Source organism: Myotis myotis, unplaced genomic scaffold (genome assembly GCF_014108235.1).
Source record: "Myotis myotis isolate mMyoMyo1 unplaced genomic scaffold, mMyoMyo1.p scaffold_m19_p_14, whole genome shotgun sequence".
NCBI lineage: Eukaryota > Metazoa > Chordata > Mammalia > Chiroptera > Vespertilionidae > Myotis > Myotis myotis.
This window is the reverse complement of record NW_023416318.1, coordinates 27,743,905-27,771,617: the sequence shown is the minus strand read 5'-3', so window position 1 is coordinate 27,771,617 and position 27,713 is coordinate 27,743,905. Positions and strand designations below refer to the sequence as shown.

The following is a 27,713-nucleotide window of genomic DNA, read 5'->3' as shown; positions in this document are numbered from 1 at the left end:
TAAAAGTATTGCCTCTTAGAAAAATGAAGAAAACAGAAGTCACAACCCCCCCAAAATGGCCACATATTGCGTGGGAAGGAATAAAAAGTGATATTAAACAGCAGTAGAGGACAGGGATTCCCAGGTAAAAACTAAAAGAAAGAGGACAAGAAGTGTAACCAAGGAAGTAACTGCCAGTGAATCAATAGAAGTGTAAATTCCATAGATAGATGGAACTTAAATAGGCTGAGAACAGATTATCTCAGAAAGGTGTTTTGTGGAAATTATTGAAATGACAAAGTTAGACAAATATCCCTCTTCCACACACACAAATCAAGGGAAAATAGCTTTTAGTATAACTAGAAAGATTTCATAGGAAAATAAGCATTTCTACCAATCTGACATTACGATTCACTGAGAAAAATAATGAAAAGTTTTTAAAGATCCACACTATTTGGTGATGGATCCCAGTGTTTTAAAAGTCATGAAATTTTCTAGTACATTTCAATAATGCAATGCATGACGTCATTGAGTTTAATGACTTTCATCCAATTCACGATCAGGACTCGCTTCACTATTTCTTCAACTAAATTCTATCCACAAAACCAATTAATGTCCAAGGAGCACAGGAGGACATACTAAAATGCCAATGAAAAGAACAAAAGAGGAAAAAAATAAATAAGGGAACCACCAAGAAGAAACCTCAGTAGTCAGTCCGACAAGAGATCATTCATTGTTTGCTTTTAGTACTGCAGACAATCCACCCAGTTCCCTGATTTCTCTCTTAGGATGTCACTGGTGATACAAGTTCTGTATTCCTTAGTTAGATTTCACTGGAGCTTAAAATGAGCCAGTTATCTAAGCTAAATTTCGCATGACAAACTGCCTCATGTCTACACAGGGCCATCATGAAGATTAGAAACAATCTCTTGTTGTTTCTTTAGAAAAGTTAAATTCATCCGGATACATGAATAAAAGCTTGTCTAGATAGAAGAGTGTTAGGGAGATTTATCACGAAATAGCTAAAGGAAGCCTGTTAGCTCAGCAACTGCAAAAATGCTTTGAGACCAAATGTTGAAAGCAAGTTCCAGCATTAAAGGAACTCTTTTTAGTTTTAATGGTGAAAAAAGGAATGTTCAATAACTCTGCAGAATCTTAGCATCCTACTGGCAGCGAGGGTCATTCTTAGTTTTGATCTTTGAAAAGAGAATACATCATTTTAAAGCTATTTTTACAGGGAGATCTTTTTTCCCCCCTTTAGAACTATGTGCTTTTGAAGCAGCTTCACTCCCCTTCTCTTAATTTTAAAGGTGTTTTGTCAAGAAAAAGAAGGATAAGGGTGATATCATCATTATACCCCATTCTGGGCTTGATCTTGCAGTAAAGTCATAATGCTTAATCTATGAAACAACAATTTCCATAACAACAGGCACAAAATCCAATTAAAAATAACCCTTTGGTTCGTAAAAATCTCTGTGGGCCAACTTCAAGCTCCTTTCTTGCATTATTAACAATGTGAAGAGATTGATTTTGGAAGACAAGGCTTTTAAAAATGCACTTAATATTCTCAGTTCAAAACAACACTATCTATGCGCCATGAAGTGTAATAAAGAGTGCGCTGGACCGGGAGGGGAGCTAAGAATTGTGGTCGCTCGTCCTTGATTTGCTACTAAGAAAGAAGCCGGGGGCTGGGAAATGCTTGTTATGTTCCAGGCACTTTATCTGTTAATTGACTTCATCTTTACAGTATTATCATTTTACACATGTGGAACTGAAGACCCAGAAAACCAAAACTACTTGTCCCAAGGTCATAGAGTTAAAATGTGATAGAGAAGTGTTCCATCCCAGATTAACCCACCCAATGCCTGCACACTTTCCCTTGCATTATCCTGGCTCCCAGCTACGTGACCTTCGGCTAGCAATTTAAAATTTCAGCATCCCCGCGTCTGAATGAAGGGGGTAGAAAATCTGCTCCTTGTCATGACTTGCAAATTGATCAGAATGATGGGAAATGTTGCATACCCTCTGTATAAGTCATGGCGGAAGAACAACCCTATCAAACACTGTACCTCTACCTAGGAATACTGATCTAGAGGAAGGGCCATTAATTTGGGGCATGCTCCACTCATAATCAGGATTCTGCTAAAAGATTCCTCTTCTGGTGGTCTCAATCTTTAGCTAATCTTTACAGTACCTTTGAGATCTCATATTCTCAGACATTTACAAACACATGGAATTGGTACTTTTGAAAAAGGTGCGTCACTACTGACATTTTGAGCTTGAGAATCATTTGTCCTCTTGGGTGGATTTCAATGGCAAAATTATAGTCACTCAAGCCATTAGTAATCTGAATTCCTTTTCAGATTTCTTCTTTCTTTGGGGATATCAAAACATGTCTCATTGGTAGTAATATTTTTCTCCCAGCATTAATGTGAGTGTTATGGACCAACTGTTCATATGTTGAAGTGCTAACCCCTAATGTGATGGCATGAGGGGGTGGGCCCTTTGTGAGGTAAAAAGGATTAAATGAGGTCATGAGGCTGGAGCCCCCATGATGGAATTAGTGCTCCTATAAGAAGAGAAAGAGACATTGGAGTTCTTTCTCTCCACCATGTGAGGTTACAAAAGAAGCCAGCTATCTGCAAGCCAGGATGAGAGCCCTCACCCAAAACCAAACCTGCCAGAAATCTGATCTTGGACTTGTCAGTTTCCAAAACTATGGCCAATAAACATCTGTGGTCTAAGCGACCCAGTCCATGGTATTTTGTTATAGCAGCCCAAGCAGAGTAAAATAGTGAGCGACATTTTAAAGATTTTTTTAAAAGTTCATAGCATTGTTTCTATTTTAAAGACAATCACTCCTTGTGTTTTGTAGGGAGTTTTAACTTGTATGTAATTTTACACTTGATTCTTACTATAATCATTATTAAAGCCACGGAAATATTATTTTTCAACTTTTAGTTAAAAAAATCAGCTTTAGAAAGGTTGAGAATATTACAAATTTCAGTTAATACGTACCTACTTATGAATTCCAGGTGGTGCTAAGACTTTGCTGCTAAGAGGATTGGAGATAACCCCAATTTAATGAGCAGCAGGAAATGGGAGATTCACAGCTCGCTAAGCAAGTTCTTTGAAATCTACTGCTCTTACAGAGTATTGATTTAACCATTAAGAGATACACTTAAAAGATGGTCGCTGTTTTTGGCCAGGTTAATAACCACATTTGCTAATTACTTTTCATCTCCATTTTCACTATGGGAGGTGGTGGAAATTGGATTTTGCCACTGACATCAACTAATTGTGTCACCTTAAGTAAATCATTTACCTTCTTTCTTTCTTATATTTTTATCTGTAAAAAAAGGACACCTGATAAAGACATATACTCTCCAGTAGCAAACTTTAAATGCTGTCATTCTTGGAAGAACCAGAACTGATCTGTACTATTTGCCCACCTTGTGGCTACATGAAAGACTGCAATTCTAATGTGGGGTTCTCTAAGTTTATAAAATGTTCAATATTATTATTTTTACTATTCTTAATTTCATTTTTGTTTTGACCTGGGTAGGCAGAGAGCAGAGAGAACTTTAAGGATAGTTATTCTAGACCTATTACTCAACTCAAATGAAACCAGTGGGACAAGATTGAAATATCCTAAAAAATGTGTCTATTAATTTTGTAGTCAAATTTTAAGGGGAAGAACTCTGCTTTTGTCCTCTTGGAATTCCTCATAGATCATAGATAGCATCAAATGATCAATACAAGGATCAGACAGGAGCGGTAAATGCACCATTCTGTGGGCCAGGACATGGCCCTGCTTTACAGGCAAGTTCACTTAGAAAACAAAAATAATCAGACGGTTGTGTGGTGAAATAAGGAAGTCACTTTTAAGGAACGCTTTCTCTTGGCTGCGGTAAATTATTCTCTCCCCTGTTCAAATAAGCAGGTCAGGCTTGCTAGGCAGTATTGGAGACTCTGACCCAGTATCTCTCTAAGTTTCCCTTACTCAGAACAATTACTGCTGTGCAATGTGAAAATCCAGGAGATAAGGAGGGCAGTGGTTTTATAATTCTTTTTAAAGAAGAGGAACCTCCCTTCCCTGTAATCATGCGTAAGGACTAGAAAACCATATAAAGGGGGAGCTGCCCCACAGTTAAAGAAGCAGGCATCACCCGGAAACCCAGGCTCCACCGACTCCTCAGGGGGGTTCATTTCTCTCTTTGGATAAAGGATGTTTTTCTTCATCAGAAAACTGCAGCAAAGGCTTTTTAAAATATTGTTTGCAAGTAACCCTTTGCTTTAAAGTTGGATTTGTTTAAAAAATACACATTTTTTTGTAGTTTATGAATTAAGAACTATTTTACCAGAACATCACTTATTATGCATAACACGGTCTAGAGGTATTCAATGCTGTCATTATTGGTCAGTCTGCACTATCAGCCCTCTAGCCTGCATTCTCGACACACCCTTTATTACATGGTCCAAATTCATAGACTCTTTCTGAAGATTTTGTAGGTCATTTCCTCTGAGGTCATGTGAGTTATGGAACAGACTACCTTGCCTTATTTCTATCTACCAGGAAACCGAGATTTAGAGCGTGCATATAAATTTAGCAACTTCATTCTTTTCTTTCCTTTAAAAAAATTTTTTTTGCACATAGGCTTTCCTCCCCAATTATTTAATATTGCTTTTGTTAATCACTTTAAATTCTATTTAAAAGTATTGAGCATAAATTAATAGTGAATGTATTTAATGAAGAAAACAGTATCTTCCAAGGAATGTACAAATAATCAAACTCATTTTACTGAAAACTTCATGGGAGGTTAGGTGACATCTATATCTCCAACAAGATTACACAAGCCTTTATTTACCAATTTCAGGTTTGTTTGCAAGTGTACTTTAAATTTATTTTCAAATTTTGGAACCAATTTTATTTATATTTGGTTTCTTTTGGAAGAAAACCTGTGTACAAATGTCCTGTGACCTACTTGTACTGGCTTTTGACAGTGGGGGAAAAAAATAGTAAAGAGGAATAGAAAAGAAATAAATAAAGCTAAGAAATCTATGAAGCAATGTGATCAAAGGTGTCTACCATACTAAAATGACAGCTGTTTCTGGAGCAGAAAGGTGGATGTGGTTTAAGAATAATCAAATCTATAAGATTACCTTTCGATTTTGAGTCACAAAGCTCAAACTCATTGCATACCCTTTAGGAAGCATCTCCCTCTACAGTTATATTTTAAAGATGCTAAATACGCAAATGGACCATCTGTATCAAGTACCTTATCTCTTAGTAATGTTCAAAAGGATTGGTTCTGAACTTCTTCACTGCCTTAAACATCAAATGTAAGCAATTTCTACTTTATAACTCCATAGTGTTATGTGAGCGGTTAATCTCTTTCTCTGAATTAAACCATCGCTTGAGCATGAGGATTCTGATGGGAGCTTCTGCAAAGCCGTAGCCACCCTACCGCATGGATGGGAGGCAGGTTGGGTCCATTTAGTTTGCCTTCTGGAAATGATCCTTCTACTAGCTCCATTTTGTTCAGAACAAGTTGGGTCTTTTCAACCACAGTTAGCTGGGCTAAAGATGAGCATCACGTGGACATGAATCCTAAAGTTTCCTTCGTCATGCTATACAGTGTTTAAAAGACTTAGCATTGTCTTATACATATAAATTAATTCTATATTTATACATGGCTGTTCAACTTTTTTAGGTCATTAAATTGCCAATAGCATCCAGTAGTTGAGTTAAACGTTCCCGCAGTCATGGACTATATGTAAACAAAGAATGTGTGTTTGTTTCAATAAAACTACTTATTGAAACCTGTGGGCTGGTTTTCAGGCCCCTGTAAGATACACATAAATAAATCGACAATTTAAGTTTCTCTTTCTCATAAAGTTTTACACTGAGTATAAAGAAATAAGTAATGGAAAAGTATTCAAGAACTGAAGAGTCAGGAGACCTGGGTTTTAGATTCAGTGTTGCCATTAAATCTAGCATATCTGTAATGGTGCTAAATTGGTCTAATTTTTTTTTCTGGACTTAGCCTATTTTCTTATCAGTGAAAAACTATAATGACAACAGCAACAGAAACTAAAAGCAATGTAAGACAGTTTTAAATGGCATAAGGCAATTGCAAATTCTGAATCACGGCCTTTATTAAAATGGATATCTGTGCGTGTCCGTGTGTGTCCGTGTGTGTGTGTGTGTGTGTGTGTGTGTGTGTGTGCGTGTGCGTAAAATCAGGTTTATCTGTATCAACTTTTCCAGGTCCTACCAAGTTTTACTTGACAGTTGATTTTGAGGACAATAGCTTCCCCTGAGAAGCTGGAAATAAACCTGTCCTTGTGACAATAATGGGAAGAGAGAAAAGTCAGGGAAACAGAAGCAAAAGCCACTAGGCTTGATGCCTGAGTCAGGGCTCCTGGCAGCAGCACTTTCTACCTCTGAATGACAAGAGGAAGAGCTTCCCAGGTTGTAATTGACACCTGCAGGCCGCCCTGAGTTTCTGGTTTCAAAACAATTTAAAAAAAAAACCACGGAGATTCCTCTGCCATTTTCCCAACTCACACCAACCCTATTCTATTATCCACAACATAAACGTCTGTATCTGTAGCTGCCTCACCTCCTGCTCCATAGCTGGGTAAACATCATGCAAATAAATGATGTTTCAGTCTTTTACTAAGAAACATTTAGCCTCTATAGCTTTGACATTGATTGTACCCATTTATGACAGACCAGGATAAATATATCTGATGTAAAAAATTTTAAATGTGAAACACACACATTTTAAGAAATATAAATTACCTTTTAAGAATATAATTACATTTACAACACAGTAAAAATGAACACAAATTATATAAATACATTGCTACAAGAATGTTTTAAAACAGCTCTCTCTATATCTACTCTAGCTCAACTGGCAAGTTCAGGAAGAAGCAGAATAAAATAAACCTAATATAATGAAAGGAAAAATTTGGACTGTGACTTTATTTTAAGAAAAAAAAAAAAGTTCATTTCCAAGAAATGCTTATCACATAAAAGGATAGCTTGCAGGTATAAAATGAAGCACTAAACAGTTGATGTGCTTTTTTAAGTAAGCATCATAAGCTGAAAACGTATTCGATGTTAATGTAACTTGAAAAGAAAAAAATTACTTTGATTTATGCTGCTACTTATTTAAGCATATCTTATGCAATACACAATGCCAAGGTATCTGAATGAAGAAAAAAAGAAAGTAAAAGCATACAGGTACTGAGCATTAGGAAACTTACAAATATTCTACCTGATATTCCATAAACATAGCTATGATTGTAGTCACAAATGCAATGATTATTTAATTAAATATATCATTTATTATCTGAACATACTACTTTAATTGTTACAGAATTTATTTTATGAAAAGTCAAGAATTTATATTTTTGCATAATTCAAGAAACAATGGCTTTTACCCGTTTTATTTTCCATATCTTTGTCAATGGAAGTGCATCTGAATATAATTAAATGTAGGACTAAATTTGCAAAATTCAGCTGTCCCTCAGTATTTTGTAGGTATTCTTATGAAACCTTCTCCAAAAACAATCATATTAGAAAAAATAAATAAATCTAAGTTTCTGGTTTTGTTAAGTCTATTTGTTTCCTTCCTCCCTCCTCCCACCCACACACAATCTAAGAAATCATTATAATGCTTAAATATCTATTTCTCAGTTTTTGTTGTAAACATTATAAACCTATTTTTTTAAGAAAATGCATTCTAAGAGATAGGATAAGGAATATTTTATCTTTAGAATCATTGAACTGTAGTGTCTGATCTGTTTTGATCTTTTTTCTTTCTTTCATTAGTGAAGGCTATGAACAAATAATGCATGATAATTTATTCATTCATCATGTAAAAATTAGAATAAAAAATTTTTTCCAAGCAATGAAATCCTTCTTTATTTTGAATTTTAATACTGTAATAAGAGCTAGTGAAAACTAAATTGGTTTCTTTTATCATTAGTTTATTTATCAGGCTGTTAGCTATGAACTTGAATGCTATTCTTTCTGATCATTTAATAGTTGGAAAAATATTGGGATCACTTCTTTGTTTGAAGTTGTCTTTGAATCAAAGTCTCCTGAAAGGAATGGCTTGCTTTACTCTCCAGGAATTATTCTACAAAGGTGATTTCCCCGCTATATCAATGGCTATTAGCAATTAAATATTACGCCAAATTAACTTGGTTAATCTGAGGAGCTATTGCTTGGAGGTTTCTTGGAGGTGGTCTACCAACTACTGTACTTAATAAATTATGTCTGTGTGCTTGTTCCTAATTGATCTCCCTATGGTAAAAGTATGTTAGTGAAACTTCCACTTAGTAGCTTATAGTCAGTGATAATAACTTTCACCAACATAACTAGAAGTATCTGCTCTCTTACAAGTATTCCATCTTGCTTACAGATGCTTCCAAAGAGTGCCCATTTGAGTGTTCTGAGGTCACTGATGAATCATGTTAGAACTTACTTTTGTACATATAGATTTATTCAACTGGCTCAATGATGAAAACCTACTTGATAACATTTTGGCATAAAATCTGAGGTAAACAATAGATTAGATTTTAAAAATACTACATGTTATAGTCATGTGCTTGACATATGCTTACAATATGTTGCTAAAATAAAAGTACATAGTGCAAAATATTTGCAAACCATGACCCTGTATTTTTAAAGAAATACATATTACACAAGGTATAATATGTAAATATGCAAAGGATGATGTGTTATACCAGCATTTAAGATATTAATAATGTTTTCCAAGGACTGAAACGGTAGCTACTTTTGTATATTTTGCTTCCTCTAGCTTCTAAATAACAAATACTATTCTAATTAGGAACCAAATGTTGTTTTAAAAAAGTCTACTTCTAACTATTTTGTAGGTCAAAATTAGTGGGAAAATTAGCCCCCAATTTAAATGTACATTTAAAATATACATACCATGATACAAACAGATATTGCAGTGGAGGCCTAGATTGCCCTAAATAATGGTGGTTTTGCTTTCAACTAGATCTTAACAGAGCATTTGACTTTATTCACTTTTGAGAGCGCCAAATCCTAATCACTAGACCACCAGGGAGGACTACTTTTGGTTGCTTATTTTAAATTCTTGAGTAGAGGAAAAAGTTATTGAAGAAAATTTAAAACATATATATGATTAACAAAAGAAAAGAAATTTAAAGTTACCCAGAATCTCATCATCAGGTTCTATAAACATTTTAAAGAAACATTGTAGAAAAACAATTTTGCTACTGCAACTCCTTGTCAATTTCATAATTGATAACAAAAATAGAAAATATTGATTATTTTTAACTGCCTATTTGCTAAAGTAATTTTACTTAATGGAGGAGTTTAAATAATTGATCAGTTACCAAAATATCATTTTTGATAAGGTAAAGCACCTCAGCTGACTTACTGAACTAAATCTTCAGATAAAATAATTAAATTTATAAATGATTGATTAAAACGCGTCAGGAATCTCATAATCTACAATGTCACGTTCAGAATTCCTATATGTGATTATTATTGCTATTTTTATTATTTTTCACATTATTGAGCCATTATCATGTCCTAACTCCATTTTTGTCTGCCTATTTCAATGCTACTAGGTGAATATATGTATATTCTAAGGGAATATTTGCACAACTTTTTAAATACTTTCTTTTTTCATTTTGTTTTACTGGGCACTTTCATAATGCATGAAAAATCTATGCCAGGAATTTTGTGGTGCCATTATAATGTGTTAGTTCTATAATATTTTGGGTTTAGTTTTCACATGCATAAACCTCTCCTTTGCACCTAGGAAAATGTAAACATTTCAGAATTCTTCAGATTGCCTATTAGTACACATTTATTTACACTGGAAATTTACTGATTTCCAAAATTGGCTAACTCTTCTCTGTATCTGACAATTTAATGAGTAAATTTCACAGGCTATGTACATTCTTCATATGCAAATTTTAAAATAGAATTGATAATCTTTACCTTAAAGCCTACATTTCCAAAGCAATTTTAATTCTAATAATCATCTATTTTAAAAAGAATAATCGACTTTGAAATTTATTTTAATAGTACTATGCATAAATATTTCAAGTCTATATTCAGACTGATAACCTGGGAAGGGTGAAGCATTCTCACAATTATATGAATGATTCATTCAAAGAACAAATAGTCCAAGTACAATAAAAATAACAGTGATTTAAATACTCTTAGAATTTCTTACTTTACCTTTGGGGAAACCCGTTTTCAAAATGCACTTCTTACCCATCTTGCTCTGTGCTCCCATTGGTAACAAGTGGAAGACTGGATAAGAGCTCTGAGCACAGTGAACGTTTCAGTTTCCAAATTCTTTGACATCCCCTTGCATTTCCTCCCTGATTTAAAGAGACTTGCTCACTTGGCTTATACACCATATGTTAGTCATTATTGTGTGAACAAACTGTAATCCACATGAGTATTTTACAGCGACAGTAAAAACAGTTTTAATCGGACAACCTAGAGAAAAGATGGCTGTGTGGAAAGCTTGCTGCTCCTACATCCCCTTGAGGGAAGTATGTTGTGTGCCCCACCCCCACCCCACTCTAATTACAGCTGCTTGGGTCACTGGTGTCATCAGCCCCCAAAGCTAAAATCTGATCAATGGCTTATGAGGTGACATGATTTGAAATCTCTGTTCAATAGAACAAGAATAAGTAATGAATCCACTAGATTCTCTGTCTAGGGGAGTCTGAATACAGAACATATACAGTGTCAATAGTTAGTACAGGAACGGCAAAAAGCCAAGAGATATGCACAGGACAAAGCAGTGAACAGAAATCATGAAGCAGGAGACACGAGGAGTAAGCAGAAGACATGAAAAAGGAGAATCTATAACCAGTGTTACCTCCCTACTGTACTGGGCTTCATATCTGGCACTTCGGCCAGACGGGGCGCGCTGTGCTGTCTGTTCCTAAAACACATAGATAGGAAGGTACTGACATCAGGCCAGGCCTTGAGATATGGTCTCATGGCCCCTTCCCAGCATGCAGGCCTTCTTTCTCAGAAGGCCCGGAAGTCTCATTCCAAATTTGGGAGACAAAAGACTGGAGAAAGTATAAATAAAGAGAGTTTCCTCCATACTGGGGACCCGGAATTTGAAAGACACATTTTTCTCTGGGCCTCCACAGAATTTAATAATAAAATGTAACTCTTGCAGTCAGCACTGCAGTTCAGCCTCTCCTTCGGCAGGGTGCTGTAACTGTAGTCAGCTGGCCAGCTTAATAAAGGCTCCTAAATTTTAAATTCTGAGTCGGTGGTCTATCTCGCTGAGTGAACCCACAACACTACCAATCTATAATAATAAAAGCGTAATATGCTAATTAGACCGGATGTCCTTCCAGATGACCTTCCGGACAAAGCCAGGGCTGCAAGGGAAGCCCCGGTCCCAGGTGCCAGAGGGAAACTGATACTGGCAGCCGGGAGAAGGAAGGCCTAATCTTGCACGAATTTTGTGCATCGGGCCTCTAGTAAATAAATAAACACAAACAAAGGAAGAAACTCAAGACTATGAAGGAAACAGTGGATGTTTAGAGACCAGCTATTTCTAGTAAAGCAAACAAAAATATCTGACCAACAGGCTGTGGTCTTTGATGACATTTGGTTGTATAAAAGGAACATTCCTTTTCACAGAACCCAAGGTAATATCAAGTTCAGAACACTTTTTTTCTGAAACTTTCTAGGTTTGTCCAACAATATCTACCTAGGCCATTGTTACAATGCCAACATTGGACAATGGAGAATTGGATGAACCAGGTCACCAGGAGTCTGAAATTTTGCATTACTGTGAGCACAGCATTTAGCAATAGCAATAAGGAAGTGCCTTAGTGAAAAATTAATAATTGAGGCCGATTTTAAGATGAATTCTTATCCCACACAAAAGAGTAATCTGCTAAAACACTGCAGCATTTTATATTTGCATATAGGCAGTGGGCAGATTAATTATTCACCGAAATAGACTCCCATCTTCTACTTACCAAGCCTTCACATTAAAATTTTCCCAATCTATGTAGCCACGTAAATGTGCAAAGAAAAAGTGCACTTTTCTTTATAATTCTCAAAAATTTAAAATGTGGACAATCAAAATGGGCTTCCCTTAAATTTTATTTCAATTTTGATATTTTTCTAAAGACTTGTTATGTGCCGGCTCTCTTTGCCTGTTTTAAGCCATTTGTTTTTCACCAGAAATCTATGGTCTCTATATTTTATATGTAATTTCTCTTAGATTTTTGCTAAAAGTAATCATTTATAAACTGCCTATTCCTTTTCTTAATATATACTTGCAGCTTAAAAGAAAAAGAAAACAACAAAGAAACAAAACAGAACAGCTCATATCCTAGGCAGATAAATTGCAGCAGTCACTGAGAGGCAATGAGTGATGGAGTCCTACAAGCCAAGTGATGGATTGCTGCATCGCAGCCGAGGCAGGAGACTCCCTTTTGCACTTCTTTGCTCTTAGGTACCAGGCAGCTGCTCCAAACTGAACATTTTTTTCATGTTAACAAGGACCAGCCCCCAGAAATGTCCTCATATCTTTTTAAGTAGCTGCCAAGTGGCCGCCTGATGAAGGCAATCTAACATGGCTTAAGTGCCACTAGTTGACACTCCGCAATCTTTTATTGCTTTCCACTTTGATCTACATAAGAAATTGGTGATAACTAATATACAGTTGATCTTTTCATTCTGGTAATAAAATGATAATAAGAAGATCTTATTATCCACTCCAGACATCCATCATAATACATTTTTCCAAAACGTACTACTCAGGGCGTTTTTTCATTATATCCAAGTCAAAAGTGAGGTTAAGTACTTGGCCTTAGATTCCTTTTCCCTCCAATACTTAGACATTGAGCTGGAAATAAAAGGAGTTGAACTTCAACCCTTGACACTACCCATATTAATATCATCTGCAAGTTTGTTGTCTCTGCATCTTAGATAAGCCATTTTCTGTAAGAAGCCCAAAACAGTTGGAAGGTCAGACAAATAAAACATTTTGTTTTCAACTCCAGAGAGTGTTTGTTATTGTAAGAAAATAAGAGAAAAGAGAACCAGAGAAAACAACATTGGAAATGGAGAAGTGGGAAGAGTAAATCTTGGTAGGAAGAAAGAGCTGGGCAGGTACAAAGTCATAAAGAAACCAAAAATAATGCAAACAAGCATTAGAGATTATGAGTTTATTCAAATCCATTTTTTATATGGATGGGAGGTGGCTTCAAGCCTTCCTGTGGGCAATAAGAAGATTCTGTAAATTATGTCATTGATTTGAAAATAAAAATAAAAAAGAAAATACTGACAAAACCAAACCTTGCATCCACTACATATTTAAAGAAGTTATTTATATGACAATTATGACCCACTTATAGTTGATAGGAGCACGTTAGTTTTCAAATTTTCAATGTATTTAAACCTTCAAAGAGTATATATAACATTAACAACTTTAAAAGTTACAAGAAGAAGAGAAAGAGAGAGAGAGAGAGAGAGAGAGAGAGAGAGAGAGAGAGAGAGAGAGAGAGAGAGAGAGAGAGAGAGAAACTATTGAAGCATGCAACATGCCACTGTAAAGGCCAAATTTGGGGAAAACAATATAAACACATAGCCTAATGACTTTGGATTTATTGTTGGGAGGTTTGGGGAAGACTGCCTTGGTCACTCTGAGATAGCATGACCAAGACATCACATTATGTACTTTGGCAGACATAAAAAAAATGCAGAATATGACCCTATTATTAATGCATTTGATTCTTTTTGCATTCTTTATATCTTTAAAAGACTTCTTAAGGCAATTAATATTATGGAGTAGGCAAGAGACTATCAAACACTCACCTTTTCATGCAAATAATTCATGTGTTAGTCATAAAAGGACTATTCACTCTGACTTGGATTTCCTTGGTAATAATTTATTAAGGAATAGTTTGTCATAGTATACATTTCTGCAGAAATGATTTTATGTAAAACACTCTACAACGTATCTGTTTTTGTTAATTCAAATAATTTTTCCTCTTTCTGTTAAAAGAATGTCACTTTACTTACAGTCCTTTCCCATCTCTCTTTATTGTAGCACCCTTCACTGCTCAGGGAAGAAAATATCTACATTAAAAGATGGCAGTTCTTTTAACAACTTCCATATGCATTTACTTTATGATGGTAGATTGTTGTTCTCACTATTGGAGTTGATTAAGGAGGCAAGAGCAATCTGGCTGCGCCTTTACTCTTATCCTGGACAAAGGAGAATGGAGAACCCGTAGGTAACACACCTCACTGGTCCCCTCCCAGTCCACAAATCTGCAAACAATGACCTTAATCTAATTCCAAGTTGTATATGTCACATATATTTTAGGAATGACGTAAGCTAATGGACATCAAAGAGCTGAGATTGGTCTGGGAATGTCTGCAGAGATATTCGGTTTGTAATCTGAGACAACAAAGCATGCGTTTTGACAGTGAAATGACCACTATTCATAGAGAAGGTTCTTTTTTCAAGCGTACCCTCTCCACACATAAAAATAAGCTCCTGAGTTTTAAATAAAAACATGTAACATTTCTTGACAGCTTCTATGACGGGGGAAATATTGGCCACAAAGAATCTGACAGAGATGGTCTTTGGAATTCAAATCTGCCCTTTCCCAAAAGAACCTTAGCCAAAGCCTGTCCATGAAAGAGTCTGTTGTTGTATCTAAACTACTGACACTGGAAGGGCTGAAAAGGAAACATGTCTGCCAACTCTTATCCTCACACAGGTCTGAATACCGCCAGCCAGATGTTCTCCCCCCTCACCTACTGCCTATTCTTCAGTAGCAAGGATTGGCCAGCCTGGTACTATGCCTCACTTCTTTTGCATATCAAGGAACATCTGCTGTAAACTGGGGTGGGATGGAGATGAGGAAGGATGGCGCCACTATAGGAAACAGAGCAATTCTGAGTGAGTATAGAGAAATTTGGGGAGGTTTTCATTAAAACTTAATCATTTAAAGTTTGGTATTAACTCTCAACGCAAGGTAATCTTTTATGTTATAGTTTATATATTTCCAGCGGAAATATTCTTAAAATAGATCAATTAATGTATTTCCTATTGATTTCATAATACAGCTGATATCTTCTTACGTTTGGTATAAATTTTAGAGACGGTGGTGGTATATGGCTGGGATTTAATCAACGTACATTCATCTCAGTTTCATACAAACTTATGACTCAAAGGTCATAAATGTCATACATGAACTTTCCTTGACCTTCAAGTTATACTGCAATGCAGATATTTTTATTTTTTATGGGGTAGGAAATGCACTCCCGGTGGAAATCTCTGCTTATTTAATCACTGTGAGTTAGATTTTCATTATTAGATATAAAATGTCCTCCCTCTCCTCAAAGTTGAGTAATAACACAAATTCTTGATAGAACTTGGGCTTCCTGTTAAACCTGCCCAAGGTTCCACAAATAAAACAAAGGAAAAGGAAATGAAATGTTACCTGATCATTGAATGCTCTTCCCTGGGACTGCTGTCAAGTTAAGGCACTTGCAGTCCTGTACAAGGTGTGCACCGAAAGGTGTGTCACAGTCATTCATTTAATTCAAGTAATTTAAACGTAGCACCTCTTAAAAGGGGGAAAATGCCACCCACCAGCAAAGTCTTTTATCCTTAAAGATAATATGCTCAGTAATATCCAGAGAAAAAAATGACTATACTTAATATCAGACTCCTATAAGCCAAATGAAGGTAATGCATGAATGTATTAGTTAGACTAAAAACATGTTTTGAAAATTAATTTATGTAGCTGAAGAACACAGTTCATTTCATTGGATTAATTTCTATCAAACACTAGCATTTACGTGGTTACATTTATAAATTGTAAAACCCATGTTTTATTGTAAGAGCACATAAAGCAGAAGTCTAAAACGAAACATGTTTTCTCACATGGATTTCCTACGATTTGGGAAGAATCTAAATATCTCCAGCTGCCTTAAGGCACAGATCTATGTGAGTTGCCACTTGGCCTGCATCTGTGCCCCAGAGTTGAAGGCAAACTGGACCACTGGATTCGAGCTGCAAGTCTGTGCACCTGCTCAGGAGTATGACAGAGAAGAGACGGGGTTTGAGAGATGGGGTGTACCTGAAAATTCCACTTGCAGAGTTTTGACAGATTATTTCAGGAGCTATTCTGTTTGAGATGGTAGTTTATGAATGTAATTTTTCTGAAGTCATGATTCCATGACCTTTTTCTTGCTATGATCAGAGACCGTCTTTTTTGCTATTTTAAAATGAATCTGAATGTATGTGAAGCAAATCTGAATGATAAGAAGCACAGTGTTGGAAGTTGTAAAAATTCCATTGGATAAAGCATCTTGTTTCGTCAGCGTAAAACCACCATTTGTTCCTCAGAGGATAGCTTGTCACCACTTGGAAACACAGCCCGTGGTTTGGGGTTTAGACTCCATCAACTCACTTTCAGCACTTTATAAGGATAGAGGCAATTTTTTTTTTTACTGATTATGACCATGAGAGATTAGAAGCTTGTGAGAACCATTTATTTAAATAGCTAACAATTCTGTTAACATTGGAGGAGATTCTTTAATGTGGTCAGCAAAACCTGGAAAAGAAAAATCTAAATATTTATGTAAAGTAAGGAAATAAATGTACTCTTTAGATAAGACTACAACTCAAAATAAAATCACAGTCCTTATATCCTTTCAGGTTCTCTAGTCCACAATCAAATAAAACTCAGTCCATGCATCTTTTCTGACTAATCATTTGGCATGCATATCACAGATTTAGTTATTTTTGCAGATATATGATCAGGATGTAAAAATTCATCATGTAAATACTCGTTAGGAACAAGAAAAACTTCTTTAGACAAGTAATTTTCTGTATATTTAAAACTTGGAAAAAACACATTTTCCTATGTAAATGGTTGAATTTAGAAAGATTTAATACTAACTTTCAAAATGAAAGGAATTACATGTTTTTCTATATTTGCGTTAAGAGATAAAAACAATATGTGAAGGAAATAGGATCCATAGTATTTTCTCCAAATTCGGTCATGAAGAAGAGAGATACTAGAGTCCTAGATCTGGCAAAATACAAATTCTACTCGACCTATCCAAAGGTCTATAGAGGCGTTTGTACCTTATGTCAAGAAACACTTGTCGCCTCTTTTGCCACTTAGTGGTAGGGACTACAGCTGTTAAGTCTTCAACTGGACAGATTTCAAAATGAATTTTTACAACCCAGATGATGGACTGGTATACGTCAAAAGTGAATTCATGAGTTTTATAAATGCCTTTCTCTTGCTCTTTTTTTTCTTGACTAGCTTACATCATAATGGAGGAATAACATTTTAAGAATTTTGAATAGGCACTTACTGGAATTACAGTTAATCCTGATACAATCTAGATGGGGAAGAATAGATGAAAAATGAAAATTTATCCTTCAAGGTAATAGCTGCAGACATCCAATAAAATCACAGTCCACCCTTCCGGGGACAGACACATGCAAATATGGCCACTCCATAACTTTACATATTTCTAGAACCCAGATTCATCGTTATAAAACTTCACCATTGGAAACAACATCGGAAGGTTTGAAAAATGGCCAATTCAAACAAAGCTACATGGTGACAAATCTAAGTGGAATAAAGAATTGTTAACTGTCAAAGATGCTTGACTTGGACTGGCTGCGACTTCCTCCCCATCTGTGAAAGAACAGATCCGTGTTTTCAGCGTAATTAAAAAGTGCTCCGTCACAACGGGGTGCAGGTGCAAGCTCAGCGAAGCTCAGACATCTTGGACCTCCAAAAGCTCGTATCCCACAAAGGCCATCGGATTCCTTCGGGATCGGGGTGGTCAATGGAGAGCAAGTGGAAATTATTCTCACCTCACCCTAAGGTCTTATTTTGGTTTTGCTTGGACAAAGAGGTCACAGCCCGAAGTTGGCTGGATCCCACGCCTTGTATCAATCAGAGGAGGGAAGAAAGGCTATGTTTCTTTTAGAAACTCTAGTGGCGAAGCAGTAGTGTCACTGCTCAGAACATTCCTCAGCCTATGCCTCTCTTAGGAGCTAACAGTGTCATCTCTACGCAGTAAGTGTCACGGCGGATGCTGCTGCTGATTTTCCCTTTCTGCTACTTGCTTCTTATGGAAGAGCAGGTTCTTTAAGGACAGGATGTCTGATCTGAGTAACACAGGCTGTGGTTACAAGGGTTATCTTTAAAGACTATGTGGGGTGTTTTATGCTTATGTCATGTATAGATAAATATTTGTCGATTTGGGTCGTAGAATTTAATGCCTTTGGGGAACAGGAAAAAGATAAACCTAGATTCTGTTTCCATGTAGCTGAGTTTGTCATGTGTCGTCAACCGCATCAGAAAAGTGGTTGCAAACAGCCAAGGACCAGCATCTACACCGCTCTTTCCACAGAATGCTTTGCTGTTGGAAAATGTCCAGGGGTGTTTCCACTTTGGCTAGCAGCCCCTTTACTGCAATTAGTCCATTTATTTTGATTGGCTGTAGTAACCTATCATGGTCACTAGAGGGAACTCTAACAGAACAGAAAATGAGTCCTGTGTATTCTTCAGTGATCTTTGAAAAACACCCTTATTATCTAACTTAATTTAACTAATACTAATTGAATATAATGAAACAATTATATATTTTATGAGCTATCATTCTGCCGAGCACAATTAGAAAATGTAGGTGGGGTTTCTATAAATGCCTTACTTCCTCACATTTCCTCCTTTTTTTAAAAATCTACATAGTTTCACATTTTTCTCTGCTTATTTATTTTCTCTGTTTATTAAGTTTTATGGGTGTTTATTGCTGCTTCCAGGTAATACAGTAAAACCTCATTAATGTGTGCTCCTCTTGGAGTTAATGATAATATTGAAAATTATTGGGCAGATTATTTATAATTCTTCATTCAGTCTGACTATAGACCACCTGAAAAGAATTAAACAAGCAAACTGTGAAAGGTCAAGTTTAGGGAGAAAGCTGATTTCAACTACTTTACTATGTATTGATGGCCCAACCTGCATGAAACAATGTGCTAATTATGGATAATTCTTCTCCATCCATCAAAGCCAGCCTAGTAACACCTTTCCTTAACAGGATTTTTTTTTCCAGCTATTAATTTTTGTGCTTTGAATGCAACTGAAAATCAAACTGTTTAATTTTTGCTAATTCTACAATTCAGAGGTTTTCTTAATTCGGCCTGGCCTTCCCCCATGTTTCATCTGGGTTGTTGAGGTTTTACTGTAGCGACTCTTGCCTAACTCTATAATGAAGCAGGAAAGCATTATTTTTCTGAAGAAGAGCCTGTGTTTTCAGTGTTCTCGTGGCTGTTTGCTGAGGGCCGCAGACTTTGGGCATTGAAGGGTTGTGGATTGCTGTTTGATAGCAGAATATCACCACACAGAATTTCCAAACAGAAAAGATGAGCTACCACACAGGTGACTACTGAAAGGAGAAGGCCATGGAATAGAAGAAAAACGACTGTTGACCTAGATCACAAAGTGGAAATTTGACATTTGGTGCATATGTTATCTCAGTAGATATATCTGAAAGGATATCATCTATAGCCAATCAGAATGCCAGTAAATATCATAATAGGAAATTCGATTTGAGGCCTCTGCAAGCCTAATGATTTATATTTTCAATTAACCTCATTGATATGGATGGCTTCCTTTCAAGAACCCTCAGTGGTAGGAATCACAAGACAGTAAATTATGGTAAACAAACAACAATAATAACAACAACAACAACAAAAACAATAAAAAGATGCCCCCAAAACCTAAATTAAATTAAATGATGGAAATGAGACCATTAAGTGTTTTAACTTTCCATGGCAAACAGGCTACTCGATCAATGTTGGCAGGCAGAACGGAACAAAAAGTGGAAGGTGTTAGTTCAGTGGGGAAGGTGAGTTGTTACCTAGGTTGACCGTCAGTTTCACACGCCCTGCGTCCAGCTCCAGGCGGAGGGTGTCTGCCGAGTCCCTGGAGGTGGTTGCCATGAGAATGCCATAGGCGCGCTGGGATCGAAACCGTAAGGACACGTCCTCAGCCTCTGTGTGCATGACCACGGGGAGCTGGATCTTCATAAACATACTCCCATCGTAGCTCAGAACCGTCGCTTCTGTGGGTGAGAAACGAATGTAAGCATCCTTGGTCCGTTAGGGCACTCAGACTTGGAAAAGGAAAGGAGCGGCCTACTAAAGTCTTTCAGATAGAGCACAAGACTACAAGCTCAGCTCGTCTGCTTCCGAAATGAGCAATTCTTTGTTAAGCTGAACAGAGGGGTCACGGTAGGGAGAACGTTCTCCGTGAAGTACCTGCTAAAACCCAGGAGGAAACATGGCTGCACTTTCCTTTTCATTCCCACAGCACTGTCCACCTACAGCATTGATCGTGTTGGAGCATACCTGTTTTCGTATGTGTCTCTCTTTCCAAGAGCAGAGATCGATTCTGCTGTGTATCAGCAGTGTGAGCCTGGTTGGAAGCTCGGGCAGCTATTTAATGAATGTTTATACGGGGCTCGGCCACTGACCAGCTCTGTAAAGCCCGCCTAGGCTCTGAGAGGATCTCATTTGCTGGAACAGGATCTGTAAGGCCTTTGTTCTCCTTAAAAGTTCATGATTCTAAGGGCACTGAGTTAGAACTTAAAACTACCTGTGGCCACAACCTTGGTATCCTGAAAATACGAAGCTATCACTAAGACGTCAACGACGATGTACTTCCTAGACATGGCAGGTGGGATTGAAGAGCGTGTGTGGGTGAGTGCTACTAAACCGAAAGTGGATCGCTTTCTGAGGGAAGCTGCTTCATACAGTGTGAAACACATAAAAAAGCAAACAGCGAAAACCGTGGGTCACAAACTGGCTGCTTTAAGAAATCGTCAGCACCCCTGAGTGCTCAACACTGTATGTGGTGGTGGAATATTGCAAAACAAATGTGAGTCATGCTGCTCCTTCATTGGTTCTCAAAACTCAAGACTATCATCTAACAAAAGAAAAACTACCCGGATTTTTCTAACCCTTTTCTGTGATCTGGGCCCAGTCTGTCTCTCTGGCCTCATGTTTTAGCATCGCCCCCCCATCCCCAACACACACACACACACACACACACACACATTAGTTTAGTAAAACCCAGACACACTGATTTCATCTCTCAAGTATTTGAAGTGTTTGCACTCTGTCCTAGCAGGCTTCACCCCAGACTTTATATGGCTGGTTCCTTCAGCATCCCTGTCTCTGGTCAAATGTCACTTCAGAGAGATACGCTGCAAGCACTCCTTTAACCTTCCCCCCAGTTATGCTATAGCTACTTACCGCTGGAGTTTTTAATGACCCTTTCTTTTTTGTTTATATAGCATTAGCTGTCCTTGCCCTATAAAATCTAAGGGCTGAAGTGTGGTGAGGACAGAGGTTGGATGCTCCTATTCATTATTCCATCAGCAGCTCAGAGCCCCAGAGTGCTAGTCACACAGCAGAGGCTCAACGAACACGTACTGAATGAATGATTGCACTCAAGACTGAGGGTACATGAAAGAACGTCCTTCAGTCTGGTTACCAAGCTTACATATATGCTCACTAAAAAAAAATTATTTATTCTGCCTATTATAAGTGGAGTCTAATTTTGGTAATAAATATGAACAAAATACTAAAGTCTACTTTGAAGTTTATAATTGTGCTGCAAAAGATAGATTAGGAAGGGGGTCTATTGTCCAAAGTAGGGGTCCCATGGCTAGGCCCTGACCTAAGCACTGAGAAAATAATACAGTCCTTTAAAATATAGTGGTTCTATATCAGATCATTTTCCAATTAGAGAAGAAGTTTCCCAGACAGATGCAATATTGCAAAACACAGAGTTCAGTGCCGAAAAATCTAGGAGAACTAGCTCCAAAAATAATTAAAACATGATTGCAAAGTTTCAGTAAACTCTATAAAACAACAACAACAACAACAGAAAAAGTGCTTCTAGTATAATCCTTAGAGAAATTTGACCTTTACTATTTCTTATCCTGAACTACAGCCAATCAGTGTCCATGTCTATAAAACAATATGTGAATACAAGTTTAAAAGCCATTATCAATTGTTCAGTTACTGTGGTATCATACAGATAAAATACAAAAATATTTTTAGTTTTTGCCTGGTTATGCAGTCTGTAAATCAGTCTCTATTGTACAATACTCATATTTTAAATGATCACAAGTGAAAACCGTGCAGCAATATCTAACCCCTGATGACAATTCACAGCCATGTAGCTTAATTTGATTAAAAGCTAAGTAGAGAAACATCCTTTTAGAAATATAGAGGTCTGGCAGTGGATCATAAATACAGACTGAAATCCAACCCAAAGTAGGAAAAATAATTAGGACCATTAGCCTTTACCATTCTCCAAAAAGCAGCAGGAATGAAATAACAGAGTAAAATAATAAAACTTGAGAGCCCCTGATTGTCATTTTAAGCCATTCTCAATGTGCACATAACCTGTTGATAAACGACAAATGAATGCCGAAGTGATTTCTCATAATTGGAATTAATTTTTAATTAGACAAGAAATAAAAAATGCACAAGGTTGTAGCCTAGCGTTGCCAAATAAATGGTAAACAACATTCTGACATTTGAAGGTTATGCTATTTGGCAGCACCTTTTAACATCAGTAAAATTATTTTATCACTTAGAATACAAAAGAGTCCTTTAAATGGCCAATTCCAAGGCAATAATTCCCGGTGGGGGCAGAAAAGTTTCCACCTTGTCTCTTAGATCTCCTTTTCCTTTGTCCTTAAGTTTGATAAATTTGCTCTTCTGTGTATTCCTTCTCGCCTGCCGTCTAAAGTGTACACCTGCGCTCAGTTTTGCCGAGAGGCAGTCACATGTTGTGATCAACTACGAAAATCAGACAGGGAGCCAAATTATATTGCTCTGACATCTGTCCCTCCATCTGTTAGAATTTTAACAAACAAGTATAAAGTAGACCTCTGATTATACCATATACATATGACCCAAAATAACTTCTATATGAGTGAATCTCTACAAATTCCCAGTTTTATTTAAAAAAAAATAAATAAAGCGGGAGGGCAGGTGCTGCATTTAATTCATATTCTACTGAACATTATTTCTATATTACTCCTCCTTATGGGATCAATATACACAGACAAAATACTATTTTCCTACGTCAGCAAATATTCTGTTCTTCCTTATAAACACCTTTGCTTACTTAATGCAGAATGAAGATTTCCTATAATGGGATTACAGCTCCACTCCCCATGCTGAATTGTCCATGGACTTGAACATGCTTTTTAATTACTTTGAATAATTATCTTGATATGTTAGTAACTATTGCTCAATAATAGTAAAATGAAAACTTTTTAAGTGCCTTTGTTTTTATTCACTTCAAGAGTTGTCAATCAACTCTTATGTGCTCAACAATCATATGTGATTAGAGTATAAAGAGAAAAATCCCTTTATTTTGAATAGGAAACCCCGAGGGTTGGGCATGATCTTGTGTTGACTGAACTAGGGCAAAGCTGGGCACTGGGCAGAAGCCAGACGTTGTGGTATTGAGCATGACAGCACCCCACCCACATCTCCCTGCTCGCAGGAGATGCCGGAATATGAACAAGAAAATTAACTCTGAAAATCAAAGACTACTCACAATATGCCGGGTAGTCCAGAAACAAAAAAATACACACAAGACGACCATTTCCTCCTCCACATACAACCAACCCAGAGACAAAGAAATCTGTGGAAATTTCCAGCCATCTGTCAGATAAAAATGTATGTCGAATCCCAGTGATGAAGCTTGCTATTAAATTCTCATTTGCAAATCTGCATATGCTTGCCACCCTCCTTCTAATTATTGCAATATATAAATATTCCCTTTCCCTCATTCTGCCTCAGGAAGCTCTACAATTTCTATTTTTATTTCTGCCATGTGTAGTAGCGGGGCACTGCCACAGGGTGGTGCACCATGCATATTTAACTGAAGGCTTCTGCAACTCCTGTGAGGGTGCAGCTATATCCTGTTCTAGTTTCACTTAAGCTGGAGGCATCAGAAATCAGATAGCTCTCTGGGTGATTCAAATAAAAACAAAATCTTCAATCATACAGGTCTGCTCATCTCACGTTATGACTGATTGTAACACGTCTCGTGAGCTTTGTCTCTTTGGTGTTACTGTTGGTCCCTTTGGCAATTTCTAAAAACCAAACTACACAAACAAACTGAGATTAGAAGGGAAAATGAGAAGAGAAAACTTACAGAGACCACATGCACCTTGCAAATGAAAACTGCACAGAGATATCTAACCCCTAATGACAATTCACAGCCATTGCAATTAGGAGGATGAATGCATCAATGTTATTAAAATTTTTTCCCATCTATTGACCCATCTAATTGTAGAACAGAACAGAGATAGCATTTTGTTAGGTAATTTAAGGTGAGTATTGGATTTATTCTTATTATTTTTCATATTGATTCATGTTAATAATAGAGCTGATGAAATGACAAACCTCCTTATTCAGATCAAGAACTAAAGTCACATTTCAACTTGGGATTCTAGAAAATCACCACTTTGTCTCTAGAAAGTGTTACCTTAATGTTGTATTAAACTGTTGTAGAAATGAGGGAAGAAAAAGACTAAATATTCGTAGCTGAAAAAATAGATGCCGGTTACTTTGAGGTTAATGGCTAACAGCGATGTTATGTAGAGTGTGAGAGCACAATGGAAAAACTCATCAATATTTCTTCATATCGATTTTTTTGTTCCATTGTTGAAAATGAGTGGCAATGGGAGTAGCGACTAAAGCATTTATCTGAAACTCTTAGATCGATAGAGGTACATGCTGAGACCTACTGGTTCTGCTATTTCTCCCTTTAGCCCTGTCTGCAGATGAACTGTGACAGCCTTTACCCTTCACCCTTCCTTTAACCCTTATTCTTCTCCTTCTAAATCGAGAGGAAAGGAAGAAGGAATGTAGCTCAGTCTCCTAAGAGAGAAGGAAATGGAGGTGCCTGCTCAGAGCTTCAGCAGACACACAATGCCTTCATTTCATATCGAATAGGCAATGAATCTTCCGTGACCAGTTAGGTCTGGGGCAAAGGTAAGCGAGTGCCTTTGAAACTGGGGCGCACTTCTGCAAATGCTGGTGTAACTGGGGGGATGCAAAGTCAGCTTACTTTTCAAATGTCAAACCTGGGTAAGGTGGCTGAAGTGAAATGAGCAGGCTAACCTGATTCTCCTGCAATAGTGTCAGGGAAGTTGCAACTTCCTGCTTAGCCTGCTTCTAATGCTACTAGTATATTTGAGGGGATAGACAGTAGCCTGGATTCCATAAATGTGTCTAATCCATGCCTTTACTTTCTAGTGTCCTGAAATTTAAAAACTGGGCAAAAGAGAAAGCAGTTATTGTCTACCATACTGCTTAGGCTCATACCCTAGGATACATAATACCCACATATGTATTCCTGCAATATCCTTAAAAAGCTGTGTCTTCCCGAATCGGGTCCTTTAAGATCATTAAGGATGCATCAAGAACCTGTCAGGAGTCACTGCCCAGCTTGCGGGGAGCTCACTTCAGCAGAGCACACGTTAGGAGTCCACGGTCAATCTAGAGTTTAAGGTCAGTGTGCAAGAAGCTTTTCATCTCAGGGGAGCTCAGCGGCTTGGTTTTGGGACTCCTACCTCTCTCGCAGGACCTGCCCAGGTAGCCTGTTCCGGAACAATCGCAGACGTATCGGTTCCACCCATCCCGGCACATGCCGTTGTTTTTGCAAGGGTTGCTAAGGCACGGTTTCGCTGTTTCCCTGGAGCAGGAGGGCTTCACTCCAGCGGTGCTTTGCACTTCAGCCATTTGCCGGATGTCTTTGCTCTGGCCGTCGATGAACAGATCCCTGATGCAGCCCACGTAGCCATAGTTGAGCAGAGCAGTCCACACCTCGGTGGGGAAGACGAGGCCGGCTTTGTTTTCTGGGAGGCCCCCCAGGTACAACTCATCATCCAGGTCCAGAATCTCACTCTCCCCGGGGGCAGTGTAGGGCGTGCGCAGAGTGTTGACAGAAATGGTACCTGTGGCCAAGACAGGAGACACACAGATCTTTACAGCGTGCACCGTGCCCTACATATGACCCTTTCTTTCTCTCATGGGCCTCCGGGTGATCTCCTGGAGGGCACAATTTCACATGTTTCTTTCTATTCCTAGTGTCTTTGTACTTCTCAGTGAAATTAACAGAGACTTGTGGAATTAAGGCAGGCTGTAACTAAAATGATTCTACAGGCGTGCCTCATTTTATCACAGGTTGCTTTATTGCACATCACAGCTGTTGCACTTTTTATAAAATAAAGGCAAGACCCTCTGCTAGCAAAAGGATGACTCGCTTTATTGGGGTGGTCTGGAACCAAACCCACAATATCTCTGAGGTATGCCTGTATTTGACTTTGGGAATAAAATCCAGAGTGCACAGCCAACAGAGAGCGTTTGTCAGCCTCTCATAGTTTAGCCAGAAAAGGAAGAAAGGAAGGAAGTGAAGAAGGAAAGAGAAATTGGCATTCCATATCACTAATAGTCAAGAAAGAAAGAGACAGAGAAAAGAGGAATCGACATTCTGTACCACTCAGGAATAAAGGCAGACTCTCCCTGGTTAGCACTCGTTTTTAAAGCTGGTATGCACCTGTGAACTAAGGAAAGATCGTGTGCATCCATCTTAAACTGACTTGATTGATTTTACTGAATATAATAGTTTGACTGATTATCTATGTCAACACCTGACTTAATCATTCTTAGCTACATGAATCAAGCAATTACCTGCTAAGCCCTTGGTTTACTCATTCCATATATGGGCATAATAATATGACCTACCTCACATGGTTGTTCTGAGTATTAAATAAATAATACTAGTAAAGTATCTAAATAAATGCTGTGTCATGATTAATCACAAGAACCAAGTTAAATTTGCTGTTTATATTTTTTAACTTTTTAAAAATTAATTTTAAAAAGAGGAAAGGAGAGAGAGGGAGAAACATTGATCAGTTGCTTTCCACATGTACCTCGACCAGGGACTGAACCCACAACCTGGGTATGTGCCCTGAACAGGAATTGATGCCCCCACCTTTTGGTGTACAGGATGACACTTCAACCAACTGAGCCACACCAGCCAGGGCTGCTGTTTACTTTTTAAAAATCAAACTAGTTACTTATCTAAATTGACAAATTTTCCCTGCTCACTCCAAATATAAGAAGAAAATAATTCTATTAGTTTATAAATACATAGGACCCTGGTCCTAAGCATAGGAGGAAGAGTAGACATTCACATGGGATTCCTTGAGGATCACAGAAAAATACTTGTGGAATCCATTAAAAGAAGAAAGAAGGGGAAAATAAAGAAAGATGGAAGACAGATACAATCAAAACTTCCTTCCTGTACCACCAGACTATTCAAATTCCCACCAATATTCTATCTCCAGAACGATCTTCGTAAAAGTGCAAATATGATACCGGAAAAGAACACCACACTGACCCATTACTGGGTTATCCCAGTTTTCTCTCAGATCCAGAGCTTAAAGGCTAACAGGAGGAGTCTGAAGAGAGAAAGTGGATTAGAAAACATCTGGTGCCATGCCAGCCACTGACATAGAGCCTCAGGGATTTAGGGGGCGGACACGCAGGAGAGGCCTAAAGACAGAGGAT

The 27,713-nt window shown here is 37.5% G+C and overlaps 1 protein-coding gene across 18 annotated transcripts in view; it reads right to left on the bottom strand.

Annotated features, from left to right (window-relative positions):
- Positions 1-27,713, bottom strand: part of NRXN1 (neurexin 1) — a 999,389-nt gene that overhangs the window by 507,095 nt on the left and 464,581 nt on the right. For 10 of the 18 annotated variants that reach the window (XM_036334601.1, XM_036334602.1, XM_036334612.1 and 7 more), the window contains 3 exons: positions 25,712-26,095; positions 19,961-20,164; positions 17,399-17,425 (listed from right to left, as the gene is read on the bottom strand). In XM_036334601.1, coding sequence (XP_036190494.1) covers positions 17,399-17,425; positions 19,961-20,164; positions 25,712-26,095 — 615 coding nt within the window. The remainder of the gene's footprint in view (positions 1-17,398; positions 17,426-19,960; positions 20,165-25,711; positions 26,096-27,713) is intronic. The other 8 variants (XM_036334605.1, XM_036334608.1, XM_036334614.1 and 5 more) reach the window with 1 other exon arrangement.